At 36.7% G+C, this 18,660-nt stretch overlaps 1 protein-coding gene across 1 annotated transcript in view; it reads left to right on the top strand.

The window, feature by feature from the left end:
- Positions 1 to 18,660, top strand: part of GBE1 (1,4-alpha-glucan branching enzyme 1) — a 314,187-nt gene that overhangs the window by 280,228 nt on the left and 15,299 nt on the right. The window contains exons 13-14 of the mRNA XM_070367825.1: positions 1,204 to 1,388; positions 3,021 to 3,151. Coding sequence (XP_070223926.1) covers positions 1,204 to 1,388; positions 3,021 to 3,151 — 316 coding nt within the window. The remainder of the gene's footprint in view (positions 1 to 1,203; positions 1,389 to 3,020; positions 3,152 to 18,660) is intronic.

Here is an 18,660-nt window from a genome sequence, read left to right as displayed (position 1 = left end):
CTTGGTTGTTGTTACCTTTTTTAGACTCCACAATTCAGTTAGATCCTATGATATTTGTCTTTATTCTGTCACTTATTTCACTTAGCAACTATTTCAATTACAATAGGACATACTTGGGTCAGCTATGGTGCTTTCTAACTCAGAGGAGAAATTTGTGGTTTAGAAAATTGCAGCATTAAAGTAACTAATATAAGCAACTTTTGGAAAGTAGTGTTTAATATTTAGGGGGAAAAAAGAAGCCATAAAATAAAACTCTAACTTGAGGAAAACAGCAGGAGCCACTCTATTAGGCTACTAATATCTAAATTTGATTTTCAGAATGAAGAATGTGTAATGTATATGTGTTATTGTTTTATTTCAATTTTAGAGCCTCTGGTTCTCATCATTACAATGAGAAATAATATTAAAGGGGTTCCCAACAAGGTGTTCCAGGTGTACACATGCACACACACACACACACACACATACCCACACACATACCACATTTAAATTAAAATATAAGTCTATGGTGGCACATAGATCTGAGAAATAAATGGGAAAATGAATAATAAAATTAATGCCTTGGGTTTCTGTAGCACCCCAAGTATAAAACCTGAAGTATAAAACATACTTGCCTAATGGGATGAGGTAGAAAGAACTTTGGATTTTAATAAGAAGAACTAGATTTTAATGGTTGCTTTTCTAGTTACTATCTGTGTGAGGTTGGGCAAATCCCTTAACTGTCAAGAGCTTTGTATTTCTCATCTGTGAAATGGATATAATAGGGAGTCTTTGGAGGATCAAAAAATAATGTACATACAACCTTTGGAAATTGCAAAGCATGGTCCAGATTTCAGAGATTATAGAAGTAAGAGATTTCGAAAATGATTCAGAGATTTCAGAGATTATTTCAGAGATGAAATAAGGATGACAGAGATACTGTTTTCAGTTTGCACATGAGAAAAAAAAAAAAAAATGAGATGTGGAAAAAGGAATGTGTGGCCAGGCTAAAACCGGACCTGGGCTTTTGAGTCCAAATGCTGGCAGTATTGTGTGCTTGACTATGCTGTTTCTAAACTAGGGTTGTGCGTATTTCACAGGGCATAGCTGTAGTAAATTAACCTAAACTGATTTCAAGGACTTTTAAACATTTAATTATTGAGATATCTTAATAAGAAGTGCTAATATTAACCAGATGATGTTGATGTTTGTTTTCAAATGCAGGTAATGAATTTGGGCATCCTGAATGGTTAGACTTCCCAAGAAAAGGAAATAATGAGAGCTACCATTATGCACGAAGGCAGTTTCATTTAGCTGATGATGACCTTCTTCGCTATAAGTTCCTAAATAACTTTGACAGGGATATGAATAAATTGGAAGAAAGATGTGGTTGGCTTTCAGCTCCACAGGTAAGCTCTTTGCTCTCAATGTTATGTTTTAGTCACCAATGTTGTACATGCTTAGAATGGCAATTGACCTAAATCTATATGCAGATCTCTTAAAGAGCACTTTATTATTCCACGCACAGTGCCCTGTGACATTCTTCAGGTTGTCAAAACATGTCACCAAAATCTCCCCAATAGATAACGAAAATCTTCAGCATAATTCCCTGCTCACTTTCCTGGTTAGCTTGTCGTTGTTGTTTAAATTTGGTAATTTTTATTTCAATTGGTTAAAACTAATGACAAAAGCTCCACATGGAATCCATTTTGGAAATTGCTGTGGAAACATCTTAATTGTTTTGACTGTTTTTTCTTTATATAAATAATTATGCTGTCATAATGAAACTACTTTGACAACATGGAGATTTCTTTATTCTTATTTTTCCTTCCTTTACTGGTCTCTAACTTGTCATTTCAATAGATGCCATTATACCTGCATGCTGTTTTGTATTTTTCATGAGGCTGACTCTCCTCTGGAATTAAAGTCTCAGTTTTTCAATAAGTTTTAGAAAATGTAATTAACAGGTGAAAATTTTATACAGGCTTTTTTTTTTCCCCCTTTGCAAAAATTAGCATATAGTATGTGTTACTTATAATCCATTTGCTTTTTACTGGTGCCGTTTGAAATTACTGTTGATGTGTTTTTACTTTGGTGTCTCTGATTTTTTTTTAATGGTTGAACAAAGGTACTTATACATTCAGGAAGATTGGCTACATGACACGAATGCCCTAATCGCATTTGTTAGTAGTGCTGTTTCCAGAAGAGAGAGCAAAATGATGCTCCTTTTCAATAGGAACAATGTTGAATACCAAAAGGCATGCTGTTTACTCTAGAGCCTTAGCTCACATTTCTAAATTACCAAGAGTAGTGCTGCTGACACGCATGGAAATAAGTCCTCTCAGAGCTGGGGCTGGAAGAGGGTAGGGCTGAAAAAGCAAAAGCTTCTCACTGCCTACTGTAAAGTGTGATGTAGAAAATAAGAGAGCTTGTAGATGTTGTAATTGCTTTTGAAACTCTCTTTCATTAGACCAAAAAAAAAAAAAAAATGTAGATTGTCAAGGCCTTTTGGTTGCTTTTGAATCTGACAAAACCATGCAATACTATAAAGTTTTTAAGAAAAATTCAACTTCAGAAATCTGGATATAATAACATTATTACAGTATATTTTGAAAAATAATTTGATATGCCTTCACTTATGAGTCTAGAGACTAAAACAAAAGTCTTAAAGAAAATTCACTTATAAGTAGTTCTAATGTACTTGCTCACACAGACACACACAAGTGCTTTCTGTATAGCACAGGCACTGTGTTTTTACTTAAAACCTAATCCTCTGTCTGTGTTTTGTTTGAGGTTGGCAATTGGTTGGTGAGATTTGTGTACTCTTTAAGCAATGTTTGAAACTGCTGTTGGCCTTGATATGGCAAAATTTTGATATGGCAAAATTTCAACAAGTTCAAAAAGTATAACATGCTAGCACTTTCATTTTTGGCTTAATAACAAGGCTGTTAATAAAGACAAAAACCAACTTTTTGTAAAGAATTTACTTATAGCAGCATCTGGCTATTATTTGTATATATTCTATGTGTTAATTCTTGCAGGCCCATGTGAGTGAAAAGCATGAAGACAATAAGATCATTGCTTTTGAGAGAGCTAGTCTTCTTTTCATCTTCAACTTTCATCCAAGCAAGAGCTATACTGATTACCGAGTTGGAACAACATTGCCAGGAAAATATCCTTTTTGTTGCCAGTGAACATGACTGTCATTCAATTTTTATTACATCATAGAGTGTAAGAAAGACTAATGCTGATCTTGGTGACAGTAGCTCTCAGGTTCTTCATCTGAAAACTGAGGGACTTGAAATAGTTAATGTATCTTTGCTCAGTTCAGTTACACTAAAGTAATCCTGAACTCCATTCTGGCTCTAAAAAGTATGATTATGAACATTCTCTTAAGTAGTATTTTAATTCAATGTGTAGTATAGGAGGTGATTGTTGTTTCTTTTTATGAAAATATTTTATAAGTTGCCTCTGAGAGTCATCTCCTTTCCCTTCTCCATGGAATGCATGAGTAAATGGTAGTTGTAAAGATGGCCTCCTTCTCTTTTCTTTTTCCTGTCTTCTAAAATACAAGACATAGCTCACTTTTTGTGGGGGTCTGAATTGATAAGAAATCAGTGCATGAGAGATGTAAGCAAAGGAAATATCAGGGAGAATCTACATTCATTTATTCATCCATTCATTCATTTCACAGATGTTTTATGAGCACCTATTTATTGAACACCTGCATGTCAGCCCTGTGTGAGATGCTGGAAACACAGGAATTTTCCTGGCAGATATAGTCACGGCCTTCATCGGGCTTTTAAACTAGTGAAGAAGACAAATATTAATCATTTGAAGTGTGATCCCTGTTACGAAATGAAGCATGCATGTGTTTGAAAGAGTTTAGGACTTACCCAATCCATGGGAAAAAAAGCAACAGATTCAGGATATAGTAATAACAACCCAGCGCAGATTTTTAAACAAGCAGGAGAAAGAATGTGTTCTTCCCCGGAAGCCCTGATAGTGATTAATGTCTGCCACTGGAGGAAGATGCCTGATGCCAGCATGATCTCTTACGAGCCAGGGTGTCTCTAGCCTACAGTAAGAGAAACCCCCCTATTCAACTGGCTCAGGCAATAAGGAAAAGTGCATTTTGCCGAACAATGGAAGCCCTGAGGTCAGGTGACCCCAGCACTGTGACAGTATCATCAGGTTCCCTGGTCTACTGGCCTTCCCACTTCCAAGTCTCAGGGTGCCAGCAGCGTCCAAAGGGTGTCACCTGATAGAGTTGCAAGACAACAGCCTTGGTTCCAAATGTCACCTTCAGACACAACAAAAGGCAAATCGATTTGTATGGTTTTCAGGAACTAAGTCACTTTAGCAAATTTCCTTTGTATTCCATTGACCAGAATTCACTCACTTATCCACAGAGAAGTGTCTAGGGAGGAGAATGCTTTCCTCATGAGTAGCTTAATCAGGAATTACCCGCTGAGTCTCCAGGAAGCAACCTTCTTGGGGAAGTGGTCGTCCAGACAGAATGTTTCTCTGGCCGTAAGGAGGAAAAGGCCACGATGTCCGGTGAGTAGCCTGTGGCGTCTGCCACCACCTGGTGCTGCTCAGGGATGCTGCAGGTGGTGAAAGATGTTCCCTGTCTTCTCTACACCCCTCCCCAATCACCCTATCCCCTAGGACATCAGAGCATGTAGGAGAGAAGTCTATTAGGCTGCCCCAGTTAACACAGAGACTGCTCAGATCATGGAAATCAGTGTCACGGGGTTGTCTGCCCTGAAGAAGAGCTGTACTGTTCAGGAGGCAACTGTTCTTACCATCTCCTTGAAGAAATACAAACAGCTGCTAGACATGTAGCAACTCATACATAAGCCTTCTCGGTGACAAAAGGCTCAAGTACTAAACCCTAGACTAGATCCTGCTGTGTCTAATGATGGCATATAATCAAATTGTAATTTTGATTATTATAAAACCAAAATGCATTTACAGAACACTTGGGATCTATTGCAATGTTTGGTAGTTAAGCACTGCCCTTGACCCTAAGTCGGAGAGAAGAGATTTGTAAACCCAAGCTAAGATGTAAGGCATGATGCAGTACAGGGGCTGGGGCAGGAGTGTTCCATGGGACAACAGAGGGGAAGTAAAAGAAAAAGAAATAAATGTGAGGGTGGGGGTGGAAAGAGAAACAGAGATTGAGTAATTGATTGATTAATGAGATTTTTAAGCCTATATCACAGAGAGAGGGAGACAGAGATGATTTGTAGACTAATTGATTAAGAAAAGACCTTAAAGCCTGGACTTTGAGAAATGGATAAAAATGGTAGAAAAAAATTGAGGAAGGCCATTCCTGCTGTTGGAAATCATAGCCTATTCTTAGATAATGGACAATAGAATAGATTAATTGGGAGAATGATGACCCAAAAAGTACTTGGAGATTAAACTGAAAAGATAGATTGTGATCACATAATAGAAGATTTTAATTCCCTTTTAACTAGTTTAGGGTTTTTTTTTTTTTTTTTTTTTTTGGAGTTTCATTAGGATCACTAACAAATGGAAATAATGGAATTTCACTGATGTTGTTTAGGAGAAAAACTTGGCTTAAGCTACACTGAACTCCTGTCTGAAGTCTGTGTGATTTAACAAATATTATTAAATGAAATATATATAATATTATAGTATATTTTATTAAACAAAACCCACCCAAAAGTTAATTTCATTTTGTGATACAAAGTTACACTGTATGTGAAAGTCTAGTTTGGCTTTGGTACACCTTGCCACAAATTGAATCTTTCAAAACTTAGCAATTTGTTTAAATGTCTTAAAACACCTTTTATACAGAAGTTTTCCATTTTAATAAACACTGAACACTTCATATTAGTGACCACAGAAAATGTACACATTATGTGTTGTAGTGATATACACATCTTGGAAAATTGGGCCATATCTTCATAGAAGTCACAGTTGCAGCCTTAGTCATCTGTTGCACCTCTAAGAGAACCTTGAAAATATTGTTGCTTCTTTTATTACAAGGATTTTGTCTCCTACAGATCTGTGTCCACTTGGGCCTTCTTTACTCTGGCTGGCTTTCTCATTCCTCCCTTTCTGTCAACAAGCTGTAACTAATTCCCGTATGTTATTGCCTCCTCTGAGGACATTTGCATTTTAATAACCAGTCTCCTTGAATACTCAACAGTATGCTGGACCTAATGAACTAGATATCTAATAGAATATTTTTTTAAAAATGAGTATTTTTGGGGGATGGAAAGAGAGCAGGAGAGCATTTCCAACATACCTGAAACCATACTTTCTAATTAGCTACATATTAATACTGTCAGCCTTAAATCTTAGCTTGAAATTATAAAATCTTCTGGATTTTGTGATGGTTTGTACTCTGATGACCCAGTTCAGTGCAGAAATCCCATCTATATATTCCTCTGCAAATCATAGCTGTCATTAGGACACTTTCCAGTCCTATGACTCTCACTCTTTCACAAGATAAACAATTCAAGGTTTGTTGTTGTTTTTTTTTAATGTAGCCTTACATGTCAATGTATTATATCTGTACTCTGGGGCCAATGCCTGTTCTACATGACAGCTATTCAAATCAAAAAGTTGTTTGTTGTTCATCACAATACCACCTCTCCCTGGTCTTCCCTCTTCCAGACCAAAAATACCTCTGGTTTCTCTAATAGATTCTTGTGATGCTTTCCAGACCTGTTAGCATCATGTCTCTCTTATCAAAATGTACCTAGTATTGTTCACTTTCCTCTTCGTTGTGCTTCCGGAACTAACAGCAGAATATTCCAGATAACGGTCTGGCAAGTATGGCATGGAGGGCCCCATTACCTCCTCTTGTCTTGAGACTGCTCTCTCTCGTCAGTGGAGTTAAAGTTACACCAGCTTTTCTGGCAACCATCACATTCATATAAAAAGTTTTAGTTTTCTTTTCTGTGTACTTGTATTATGATATATCTCCCTTACTCTTTATTTATTCAGCTAATTTAATTAAAATCCCAAATTTAATATTGAGCATGATTTTTACCTCTCACTTGTTAATAGACAAGATAAAAGAGTACTAGAATATTAGTGATAGGATTGTACTGCCTTCCCTAAGCAGTAGATAGATCTCTTCTTTCAGCTTCTTGTTGTTCCTTGCTTAGCTTACACAGTCCTTTTTATTATCCTTAGCATTGTACAAGTCTCATTTCTTTTTGGTCTTTCATCTTTCTAACTTTATCCTTATACCTTTAAACACCATTGTAGTTCAGCATTATAGAATCATTTCTAGAATAGGAAGTACAAAAATATTGGTATTTCTATGCTGCAGTTTCTGACTTTACCAAAGTATTCTATGCCATTGGTATTTCCAACTACCCAGCCACTGTGAATTGAATACAGATTTCCTCTGTGAAGGATCCACAGAGGCAAGATTGGATGTGTTAATCAAGTCAAGAAATTCATCAAATTTTTAATTCCCAGGAAAGCAGGATTTGGTACCAGAACGAATTTAAAGTTTCTAAAGAAGTCATTTGAACTTCTTCTGTCACTATGAAATATAAACCTGCAGTAGGTAGCATGTCTGAATTCTTGAATAGTTCCATTTTTTGAACCAGTGTATCCTGTATATCAAATAGCAAGACATCAACTTTCACTCATATCTGTGTGGAATATGAGCTGACTGTCTTTCCAAGAAACTGTTGTAAGGGGAGCTATTTTGGGGGCAATGCCAGGCAGAATAGAAGCAACACTTTAAGAGTACTTTCAGCTGTCACTTCAAAATAAGATGATAAATTTGGAAGGTTGAAGGGGTGTCTGCTTTGTATTACTAAGGTTTTGAACCCAGTCTTCATGGTGACTTCTAAAGGACATAGTGTCGTTTCTGCAAAAGGAACATGCAGGATTATTCTAGAAAACAAACAACAAATAACAACAGTAAAAACACTTTGCCGGTGCACTGTCTCCCATTGTCTTTCTATCCACTAATCTTCAGTGTGATAGTCACCAGCGTTCTTCCGTTCAGTGGATAGTAACGTGAGTAAAACAGAACTGAGACCCAATGTACTGGCTAAGGAGGTACATTCACAGTGATGGTCAGGAACACAAGATGCTGTATGATATAGGATATTGGTTTATGATTTTACATTGTTTAGCTGGGTAGAAAGTGAAAGTGAAGTCACTCATTTGTGTCCGACTCTTTGCGACCCCATGCACTGTAGCCCACCAGGCTCCTCCATCCATGGGATTCTCCAGGCAAGAATACTGGAGTGGGTTGCCATTTCCTTCTCCAGGAGATCTTCCCGACCCAGGGATTGAACCCAGGTCTCCCGCACTGTAGGCAGATGCTTTACCGTTTGAGCCACCTAGAAAGAAACATAATTCCCTTTATAATATCAGAATCAGTATTTTATTTCTATGGTCACATTTCTTCAATTAGACCATTATCAAATCAGTGTTGAATCAAAAGGAAGACTGCTAAACCCCGAAGGACAGACTGCTCTCTCTAATCCATTTTGAGTAACATAAATGATGATGCCTCATTTTGAGGGATGTAGGGGGAAGTGTGGGTATAGGGGATCTCTTTTGAGGTCCTTCTGTTTGCTAGCATTAAAAAAAAAATCTAGTTTAGTATTTCTAGGTGCCCTATAAGTTAAGTTGTGTTAGATTCATGTGACCAATCAGGAAATGAGGGCTTTATGTAACTATCTAACTTCCTCCAGCACACAGCTGGTGAAGGTTGAGCAGGGTGTTACAAAGCCCATGTTCTTCCTCTTTCTGTCCATTCTTGGGTGCATACATGTGGCCAGTGGTGGCAGTAACAGTGACATGAGCAATGCTGATTTATTTCTGTAATGTTCAAAGTGATTTTGTTATATTTCTAGGAGAATAGGCAGCATGAGAGAATCATACACAATTTCATGGCATGAGCTTTTCTCTCGTCAGCTTCCCTCAGTACCTCACCATCACCCTCTACAAATTCTTCCCCATGACCCCTATCATCATCATCCAAAAGAAAAAATTAAGTATTTTTAAAGAATAAAACATGAAATAATTGACTCAGGTCAATTACTGTGATTTCTCTTCATTATGGAAGAGAATATAAATATGCTATAATTCTTTGTTTAAAGTGGGACTCTTCTGGTGCATCACGTCAATTAAGTTTACTGTGAAATATTCACGTAAGTGTTAAGCCCTCGTAGATCATTTATAAAGTGTGTGTCTTGGTATATACAGATTCTTATCACTCCAAGAGCATAAACAACACCAGTATCAAATGTTTTCAAATCTTTTGTCAGCATGCTGTTGAGGTGGGTGTGGGAATAATAGTGTAATAGCAGCCCCCTTTCCAAATGGCTTTTCAAACTGTTAGAATATTGCAATGTTTAGAGGAGTAATCATCAAGTATGGCTTGTGAAGACTATGTGAATCCAGGCCAAAAATATTTAAAACTAAGGGAACAGATGAGTAAATAGTTGGATCTGACTCAAGATCTTTGCAGTATTTTCATTAAACTGCTGCAAGATGTACTTTTTAAAATATAAATTCAGACATTGACATTTGCAACCTGTACACAGAGTTTCTTATGAGCAAATAAGGTCACTTGGATGATTCACTGAAGTGTGATCACTGAAGGCAGAGATGTGGCTGTGAGTTGCTTAGTTTACAGGAGCCTTTGAAGCATGCTTATATAACATTCTGTGTTTATTAGAATCTGGGCTTTGTGCAGCAAATAAAAACAAAGGACTTAATATAGGATTGGCTAGATGGCCACATTCTATTCAGATTTGATATGTAAAGGTTAATTTCTGGACTAAAAATGTAGAGCTTAAACATTATACTTTTCCACATTTACCAAGTTTTGATAAAAAAAATTTTTTTAAGAAATATAAGTGCTTCTGATAAAAGATCTACATAGTGACTTTGAACACATTTGCATATGTGAGGAGAGAGAAAGTGTGTGCTTTTACTCTGTGTGGCCATATAGTGATGAAGCTCTTTATGTGAACAGGGACAGATAATCCTACTAACAGTGCTATATTTAAGTCCCTCTTTTTTTCAGTAGCTTCACTATGGATGTATACTCATGGCCTTGGTTCTCCTTCTTTAGTTTCAAGATGATAGTGATACTTCTAAACATTACCTAGAGGTACTTCCAGTAATTTTTCATTGTTAAACCCTGTCCAGAAATCCCTGAGATTTAATGATAATAACAAATGTGTACCCTCACCTCCACTGGCAATAAAGAGTCTATGATTTAGCTTCATTTCTCTACTCAGAAATTTGAGATGAATCATAAAGTAAGAAAAATATTTTGTAACTGATGTAACACTTCAAGATTGGCTTTAATAAAAAAAAAAGATTGGCTTAATATATATTCATAAGACTATAGGCAGTAATGAATAATGAGTGAGCCCTTACTACACACATATGTTTTAGATTTTTTTAGTAACTGAGTGTTATTCAGTGTCTCAGCGCTTCTGAGACATTCAACACCATTTCTGTTTTTGGTTTATAGCTCAATTGCTCAGTAATGGTCTCCTCTGGTTCCAGAAATTCATCTACCAATAGCTCAGTCAAGATTTCTCTTCTCTGTTTCTTGTCCTTCTGGAGAATAAAGAAATCAGAAATACTGCTGCATCCTATAAAAACAGTACATTCTCCCCTGCCAGTTGTATCACTAATGAGGGGAAAACATTCATTCCTAGCATAATTATTTTTACCAGTTTGTGAAAGGAGGTATTCAGTTCAGTTGCTCTGTCATGTCTGAGTCTTTGTGATCCCATGGACTGCAGCACACCAGGCTTCCCTGTCCATCACCAACTCCCAGAGCTTGCTCAAACTCATGTCCGTTGAGTCGGTGATGCCATCCAACCGTCTCATCCTCTGTTGTCCCCTTCTCCTCCTGTCTTCAATCTTTCCCAGCATCAGGGTCTTTTCCAATGAGTCAGTTCTCTGCATCAGGTGACCAAAATATTGGAGCTTCAGCTTCAGCATCAGTCCTTCCAATGGATATTCAAGTATTATTATATGGAAATTGACTCCAACATACTTGGTAAGACTGAGTGTCTCTCTTACCTGCATATTAGCAATTATATTTTTACTTGGAATGTATGAGGTAAACATAAAACTAAATTGTTGATGGAAGGATGGATAGATGAATAGATGATGATGAAGAGAGAGATGGGCAGATGAGTGGATGATGAATAGATGGATGAATGGACAGATGGATGGATGGATAGATGGAGGATAGGACTCTCTCAAGGTGGAAAAGCCCCTGAAGTTGTTTAAAGTTAATTAAGAAACAAAGATTTCTATAATTCATTGCTTTCCCCTTAGAACAGATATTTAATTAAATGGTAGAAAGGAAAAAGTTGATAAAACATTATAAATAACATACATCATAATTTTGTAGAATTTAAAATTATGGAGTCTGCTGTCAGAATACTTGCTGAACAGACTTTCATAATAAGATCTACCATCTATTCCAAACTTATTACATTTTGCATGCTACAAGCACTTTACACTTACTATCTCATTTAGTAAATTTTTTTTCCTTTCCTGTGGAATAGCATTGCAAACTCTAATGGAAGGAAAGCCACAATGAACATTGGCCTGAAAGGTTTCATATTTGGCTTTCTTTTTCAATACTCTTTTATTTAATCAGTCCAGAACAGATTGTTCTCTTCTGTTTTGAAAAAAAAATTATATTTGTCACCTTTATATCTGATGACATTTTTTAAATAGAGCATTCATTATCTACAATAAATCTCTAATACTGAATGTTAATTTACCTTTTACTTCTGGCTCTCTGTAGAAATTAGCCCCCCCCCCCGCCTTTTTTTTTTTTTCCCCCACTGAGTATCTCCTGCCTACGAGAAAGCTGCTTAGATCTTCTGTAAGTGAGATATTTTTATTTTCACCATTTTCTATTAAGCTTTTCTAACTCAGAATCTCACAGGGTCAAACTGAGGGCTCAGTGTTTCATTTAAATGTGAAAATGGTACTGTGAGTATTCCGCAAGATTTCTTAAAATTAATCCATGATATAATTACTGGTTCCCTATAACTATTTAAAGGCTCCTAAGGATATATGGATGCTATAGCCAAAAGAAAGTTATCTTTTTCTAGATAAAAGTGGAAAAAGTAAAGCCATGAACAGTGTGTTCTCAGAAACAGTGGTTTCAGTTATAACCCTATGTAAGAATCATTTCTGGTTCTATTAATGTGCTTTCTTACCCTAATAATGGAAAAATGCCTAATTCCTATTTTATTTGTGAAATTTATCTGTGAAACTTACTGATATTCTTGGTAGTTATATGATATGAACTGTTGAATAAGGAAAGCATTTTTTAGATGCTATCAAGTAAAATCATTTAATTAATGAATGTATAACTTAAGTATGGTCATATTACCTCTCATTGTTGTTGAGTCGCTAAGACATGTCCAACTCTGTGACTCCGTGGACTGTAGCCCACCAGGATCCTCTGTCTGTGGGATTTCCCAGCCAAGAATACTGGGATAGGTTGCCATTTCCTTCTCCAGGGGATCTTCCTGACCCAGGAATTGAACCTGCATCTCCTGCATTGCAGGCAGATTCTTTACCACTGAGCTACAAGACAAGCCCCATTACCTTTTATTGGCAGACAATAAATGTCTATTATAGGAACACTAATTGAAACAAAATTATTTTCTGTCTGTAAAATTATAACCATTACTGTAATTTTTCTAATAAGCTCTTTATTATTTTTGTTTTTGCGTGCTTAGTCACTTCAGTCATGTCTGATTCTTTGCAACCCTATGGACTTAGCCCACCCTCGGGGCTCCTCCCAGGCAAGAATACTGGAGTGGGTTGTCATTTCCTGTTCCAGGGGATCTTCCTGACCCAGGGATCAAACCCACGTCTTGGGTCTCCTGCATTTTCTGGCAGTCTTTACCACTGTACCATGAAGGAAATCCCCTTTATAATTTAGGGAGAGTCAATTTTCACTCCGCTACTTTTGCTTCTAACCCTCTTCCTTTTTGTCCAGTTAAGGAAAACAAAAGGAAAATTAGTTTCTATGGTGGTAGCATTCTTTTCTGATTCTGAAACATTCTTTTCTTAAGTTTATTCTCTTACCCTAACATTTTTATCTCACAAAAGCTCATGTAACTTATATGATAGTAGATGTTTCTGGGTCTCATATTTGTAAACATTGAGAAATATGCTTTTATTACTTTGTTGTTCAATCATTCAGTCATGTCTGACTCTTTGCAACCCCATGGACTCCAGCATTCCAAGCTCCCCTGACCTTCACTATCTCCCAGAGTTTGTTCAAACTCATGTCCATTGAGTTGACGAGGCCATCCAACCTCTCATCCTCTGTTGCCCCCTTCTCTTCCTGACTTCAAAATTTCCCAGCATTAGGGTCTTCTCCAATGAGTCCACTGTTCACATCAGGTGGTCAAAGTATTGGAGCTTCAGCATCAGTCCTTCCAGCGAATATTCAGGACTGATTGATTTCCTTTAGGATTGACTGGTTGGATCTCCTTGCTTTCCAGTGGGATTCTAAGAGTCTTCTCTAACACTGCAGTTCAAAAGCATCAATTCTTTGGTGCTCAGCCTTCTTTATGGTCCACCTCTCACATCCATACATGACTAGTGGAAAAGCCATAGCTTTGACTAGACAGACCTTTACTGTGTCTGCTTTTTAATGCAGTGTCTAGCTTTGTCATAACTTTTCTTCCAAAGATAGAGCGTCTTTTAATTTCATGGCTACAGTCCCCATCTGCAGTGATTTTGGAGCCCAAGAAAATAAAGTCAATCACTGTTTCCATTGTTTCCCAGTCTATTTGCATGAAGTGATGGGACCAAATGCCATGATCCTATTTATTTGAATGTTGAGTTTGAAGCCAGCTTTTTCACTCTCCTCTTTCACTTTCATCAAGAGGCTCTTTAGTTCTTCTTCACTTTCTGCCATAAGGGTAGAATCACCTGCATACCTGAGGTTACTGATATTTCTCCCAGCAATCTTGATTCCAGCTTGTGCTTCATCCAGCCCTGCATTTTGCATGATGTACTCCGCATATAAGTTAAATAAGCAGGGTAACAGTATACAGCCTTGACGTACTCCTTGCACAATTTGGAACCAGTCCGTTGTTTGATGTCCAGTTCTAGCTGTTGTTTCTTGACCTGCATACAGATTTCTCAGAAAAAATTCTCTTTCAGAATTTTCTGCAGTTTGTTGTGATTCACATAGTTAAAGACTTTCCCATAGTCAATGAAGCAGAAGTAGATTTTTTTTTTGAATCCTCTTGCTTTTTCTATCATCCAGTGGATGTTGGCAGTTAGACCTCTGATTCCTCTGCCGTTTCTAAATTCAGCTTGTACATCTGAAGTTCTCAGTCCATATACTCTTGAGGCTTCACTTGCAGATTTTTGAGCATTACCTTGTTAGCATGTTAAATGAGTACAACTGTGTGGTAGTTTGAATAATCTTTGGCATTGCCCTTCTTTGGGACTGTAATGAAAACTGACCTTTAAAATGCAATACTTGTTAAATAACTATAAAAATAAATAATTAAGTCTACATAGAATTTGATTCAAAATGTGCCAGAGTTTTTACTCATTCAATTGTGTAAGTTATCTTTATGTTTGACTATCACAGCCAAAACATTTGATGATTTTGTTTTGAATTGTACAAAAATGCACTTTGCAAAAACAACTCAGCAGCTTACTCTTTCCATGTGTAATTCTCTTCCACATCTGCCTAGTAAGATTAAACCAATATGATGGGTTTATAGATGCTTGTAAAGTACTATACTAGATTTATTATACCCCTGGGAAACACATATATTAACAATCACATAATGTGAGTTTACAGCTCTTTCACTCAATGTTTTTGATGCCTATGGAGAAATGTTTACTTTGAACCTTTCCTCTCACAATGCTTAACCTAGGGAAAATTTTGATAGGCATGGGCTGTGTGCCCAGAAGTGCTCAGGAATGACTGGGCATAATGATGCATGTTTGGGCACATACACACACATCCACAAACTCCAGTAGGCTTCGCTTGACACTTTCTCAAGGGAAGCTAGCTCAGCCCCTTCTCATTTACCTTTCTAAAGCACCGAGTTAGCCCTAAGGTATTAGATTTTCTATTTGATCTTAAAAATTAAAATACAAAGAAGCATATATATTGACTATGGTAGCGGTGGTTCTTAGTCACTAAGACATGTCCGTGTCTTATGATCCCATGGACTGTAGCTCAACAGGCTCCTCTGTCCAAGGGATTTCCCTCACAAGAATATTGGTGTGCACCAATATATTGATGATTCATTAATGCTAATAAGTTCTGACTTCAAATATATCAAAAGGATGTTTCTACTACCAACACTAAATGAATCAGCTTTCAAATGGTTAAGTATTTTAATGTTCATTTACTTTGCAGACTTTAACTGGCAGATGGTGGTAGAGTGATAGAAAATATTATACCTAAGTGCATATCCTGGCCTTGCCAAATTTTATATATATATATATAATGTACTTACATATGTGTATATATATGGTTTTCACCAGAGAAGGCAATGGCACCCCACTCCAGTACTCTTGCCTGGAAAATCCCATGGACAGAGAAGCCTGGTAGTCTGCAGTCCATGGGGTCACTAAGAGTCGGACATGACTGAACGACTTCACTTTCACTTTTCACTTTCATGCATTGGAGAAGGAAATGGCAACCCACTCCAGTGTTCTTGCCTGAAGAATCCCAGGGACGGGGGAGCCTGGTGGGCTGCCGTCTATGAGGTCGCACAGAGTCGGACACGACTGAAGCGACTTAGCAGCAGCAGCAGCAGCATATGGTTTTCACAAGTTACTGTGATGTTCAATGCTTAAGTTCAGTCATCTGTATAAAGAAAGCACACCAGTAATGTTGATAATACAAGTCTTTGAATATGTGTCAGCTTTAGTGAACATGTAATCATTTACCCACTTCAACTAAGAATTATATAAAATGTCTATCTCCAGGGCTCATACCAATCAGTTATTCACTTGAGAACTAATTGCTTCAAGCTGACATGCATTTGTTTAACTGTTGTGACTATTCTAAAGAGAAATCTTTTAAAATGTCTCAAGTAAAACTTTATAATGAAGTGGCATTGTGTTAGAAGTTATATTGTACAGATCTGTACAGATAAAACAAGGGAAGAAACTCAAGGTTGTTTTTTTATGACTGAAGAAGTATTAAATTATTTCTTACAGTTTAGCAAAAGTACGCATAGATCAAAACCCAGGGAGGACACTGCAGTAGGAAAATAATGCAAAGAAGATCCTCTCAGTAAATATGCCAGGTATTAATCCAGGTCCTAGGTAGAGGGAGGAGGGGTGTGTAGGGAAGGACAACTCCCTTATAGAGATTTATTTAAATTAAAGAAAGAGAAAAAATATAATAATTAAATTTATAGGATGATAAAAGTAGATAATATATGTTGAAAAATTGGGGCAATTGCAAGAGGGTGTGTTGTGTGCTTAGTCGCTCAGTCGTGTCTGAATCTTTGCAATCCCATGGACTGTGGGATTGCACAGGACGGGGGCTCCTGTGTCCGTGCAATTCTCCAGGCAAGAATCCTGGAGTAGGTTGCCATGCCCTGCTCCAGGGGATCTTCCCAACCCAGGGATCAAACCCAGGTCTCCTGCATTGCAGGCAGGGTCTTTACCAACTGAGCCACCAGGGAAGTGTTTAATTTTCAGTTAGGATGTTCAGAGTAGTCTTCTCAGTCTTTCTCAAAAGCATGAGGATCATTATAAAAAGAATAAAATAAAAATTTTAAGTGTGTAGTCTTCAAAGAGGCCAAGGTACTGTCCAGTTAAGCTTCATTGTTCAATCTTTTTAAATAACAGGGAAATTGTTTAGATTCTAGTGAGAATAAAGTCATGGGGGAAAGGAAGGGGAATAAAGGTCAGAAAGAAAGAAAAGGCCAAGTTGGATTAAAAAGTAAGAGAATAAGTTGACATACTTTTAGTTTTGATCACTTAAGCTAGCAGTTTAAATGGTCCAGGGCCAATAATAATAATAATAATATAAAGAGTAGTTAATAACTTGGGCACTTCTCCCAATTCTAGGGACTCTGTTAAGCACTTGATGTACACTGTTTCTGTGAATCCTCACAGTTACCCGTTGATATATTATCCCGATTTTAACAATAAGAAACTTAGCTTTAAGGAAATTCAGTAACTTGCTGGAAGACACATGGTAGGTAATTAAGAACTCAGACTAGAATGTAATTGTTGGGCCCCAAAGCCATGCACCCACTGTATTTTACTGTTGTAGGAAGCTTTCTCCTATTCTTATCTGTCTGCATGAAATGGCTTAGATGATGCTTACTTATGCTTGCAATTCTCACTATTTTTCAGGAATTTTGAAGTTTCCAATGATCTTCTCCCTTTATATATATTGCATAGAACTCAATTAAAGGCTGTATTAACATAAGTTTGAGTGAAGATGTTTCTTTATAGCCTATGTTAAAATTGAGTTCAAAACCACAATATATTTGTAAAAAATGTTGCATCTGCATGATCAAAATTCATTTTGATGAGAAAGCATGTGTTTGAAAGATGTATAAAAATCTGTTGTTTTTCTCTTTTGCAGTTCTCACTAGCTAATATTGCTTCATCAAATAATTGAATTTATAAGTTCTTTGGATAATCCTTGGGGCTTCCTTGGTACCTCAGTTGGTAAAGAATCTGCTTGCAGTGCAAGTGACCAGCTTTCAATCCCTGGGTCAGGAAGATCCCCTGGAGAAAGGAATGGCAACCCACTCCAGTATTCTTGCCTGGGAAACCCCATGGACAGAGTAACCTGGTGAGCTACCATCCATGGGGTCCCAAGAGTTGGATAGGATGTAGCAACTAAACCACTACCCTTGGGTAATTGTTAGTGGCACAGACAAAGAGCAACAATTTTAAAGGGTAGTTAGTCTATAAGTGTAAGCATATTTTTTTGTTATTTTCTTTTCTTGAGTTACTGAGAAAAAAAAAGACATTTTTTAGTTCAATTATATAATCTTCTAGGACAAAGAAAAGTTCCTAATTAGGTTAGTCAAAGAATTCTGTAAAGTATTTAGAATAATATTCTTATTTGCATAGAGAAATATGTAGTGCTCAATATTTTATATTATCATTTGATTTGCTGTTACTGATGTGTGTCATTAAGCATGCCTAAGAATAAACTAATAATTTGCGTGCAAATGCATTTCAAAAAGCATAGCAATCCATTAATTAATGTGGTAGATTATATTTGAGTCCCTCCTCCTTTGAGTTTGTTTTATTGCTATTCTGCATTGTACAGTTTCTAAGAATGTATAATTAAGGAAGTAAATTTGCATGGACTAGAGTTTATTTTTTAGACTACAGTCAGAAACCTGTTCATGAAAGAAGCAGATCCTAAACTATACTATAAATATACTTTTGTTTTGCATTTAATTAAAACATGTGGTTGTCATTTAAACTTGTAATGAAGATAGTGTTCACAAACTTGAATTCATATATAGCTGCTATATTGAATTTGATCCTTTTTGCAAAGACAATAAAATTTTAATGTAAACTAATAAGAACTTTAAAAAATATATTGTACCCTTAAAGGGAAGCTCCATTTGCCTTTCATTATAATTTAAAATATACTTTGACTATATTCAGTAGTAAATTTCCTATTTATTTTTA

The sequence above is a fragment of the Bos mutus genome, chromosome 1 (assembly GCF_027580195.1).
Source record: "Bos mutus isolate GX-2022 chromosome 1, NWIPB_WYAK_1.1, whole genome shotgun sequence".
Classification (NCBI taxonomy): Eukaryota; Metazoa; Chordata; class Mammalia; order Artiodactyla; family Bovidae; genus Bos; species Bos mutus.
This window is presented reverse-complemented; position numbering and strand designations above follow the sequence as displayed.